This window comes from Sinocyclocheilus grahami, unplaced genomic scaffold, assembly GCF_001515645.1.
Source record: "Sinocyclocheilus grahami isolate Dianchi unplaced genomic scaffold, SAMN03320097.WGS_v1.1 scaffold22832.1, whole genome shotgun sequence".
NCBI lineage: Eukaryota > Metazoa > Chordata > Actinopteri > Cypriniformes > Cyprinidae > Sinocyclocheilus > Sinocyclocheilus grahami.
In genome coordinates this window covers 2,082-2,928 of record NW_015518923.1, presented here as the reverse complement: position 1 = coordinate 2,928, position 847 = coordinate 2,082, and the positions used below count along the sequence as shown (strand labels likewise).

Here is an 847-nt window from a genome sequence, read left to right as displayed (position 1 = left end):
TTTTGGATATTTTAATGAAAAAATCTTACATATTGTGCCTTTAACTGGCTCCTCATAAGTTCAGAGTTGACTAGAACTGATTTCTGCTGAATGAAGTTGAGTGCTGTCTCCATCCACTGGCCAAATAATGCATTGCCAATAAAACCATTCAAATTCTTTTAAATAAAAACAGCTCGATTTAAACTAGACTTCTATAAATATTTTGAATTTATCACATACAAAACTTGATGTATGCATGTCATAGATAATGAGAACAGTTTGCTGCTTAATGCAGATGAATGTCATTTTCTGACAGGGTCCGTATGATGTTGTACTTCTGCCTGGAGGTTTGCTTGGAGCTCAAAACCTTTCTGAGGTATGAATGTTTTAATTATGTGTATTTTAATTACAGTTGAACGGATTCTCTAGGAGAGCTCTGGCGCCATGTGCATCTTGCATAACATTATGCCGTGTCCCTCAAATAAATAGAAAACAGCTTTGCGTCATCTGCTGAGGTTACAAATGTGCTCATATTGTGAAATGCAAACATTGCACAATTATATAAATTGAAGAGGTGTTGTGCCAGTGTGACGGTGATTTCAGTAATAGCATATTATGTGTGTGTTGTAGTCTCCCGCTGTGAAAGAGGTGTTGAAAGACCAGGAGGGCAGGAAGGGTCTGATCGCTGCAATCTGTGCAGGTAATCTTCATATCGTGACCTCTGTGCACACATTAACCTTTTCCTGGATAAACATCATTTCAACTTTTTCAGTGCTGCTCTGTTAGGCAAAATGTCAGCAAGAGAAGTCATATATTACCTTTTTCCTCCAGTATAAATTTCCCAGAGGGCCTTTGGTAATTTTTTTTT

The 847-nt window shown here is 37.4% G+C and overlaps 1 protein-coding gene across 1 annotated transcript in view; it reads left to right on the top strand.

Annotated features, from left to right (window-relative positions):
- Nucleotides 1-295: 295 nt before the first annotated feature.
- The window catches only part of LOC107579985 (protein deglycase DJ-1zDJ-1-like), a gene marked incomplete at its 5' end in the record, with an annotated part of 2,597 nt that continues 2,045 nt past the window's right edge, over nucleotides 296-847 (top strand). Inside the window, 2 exons of the mRNA XM_016265754.1 lie at nucleotides 296-355; nucleotides 610-679. Of these exons, the coding sequence (XP_016121240.1) occupies nucleotides 296-355; nucleotides 610-679 (130 nt within the window). The remainder of the gene's footprint in view (nucleotides 356-609; nucleotides 680-847) is intronic.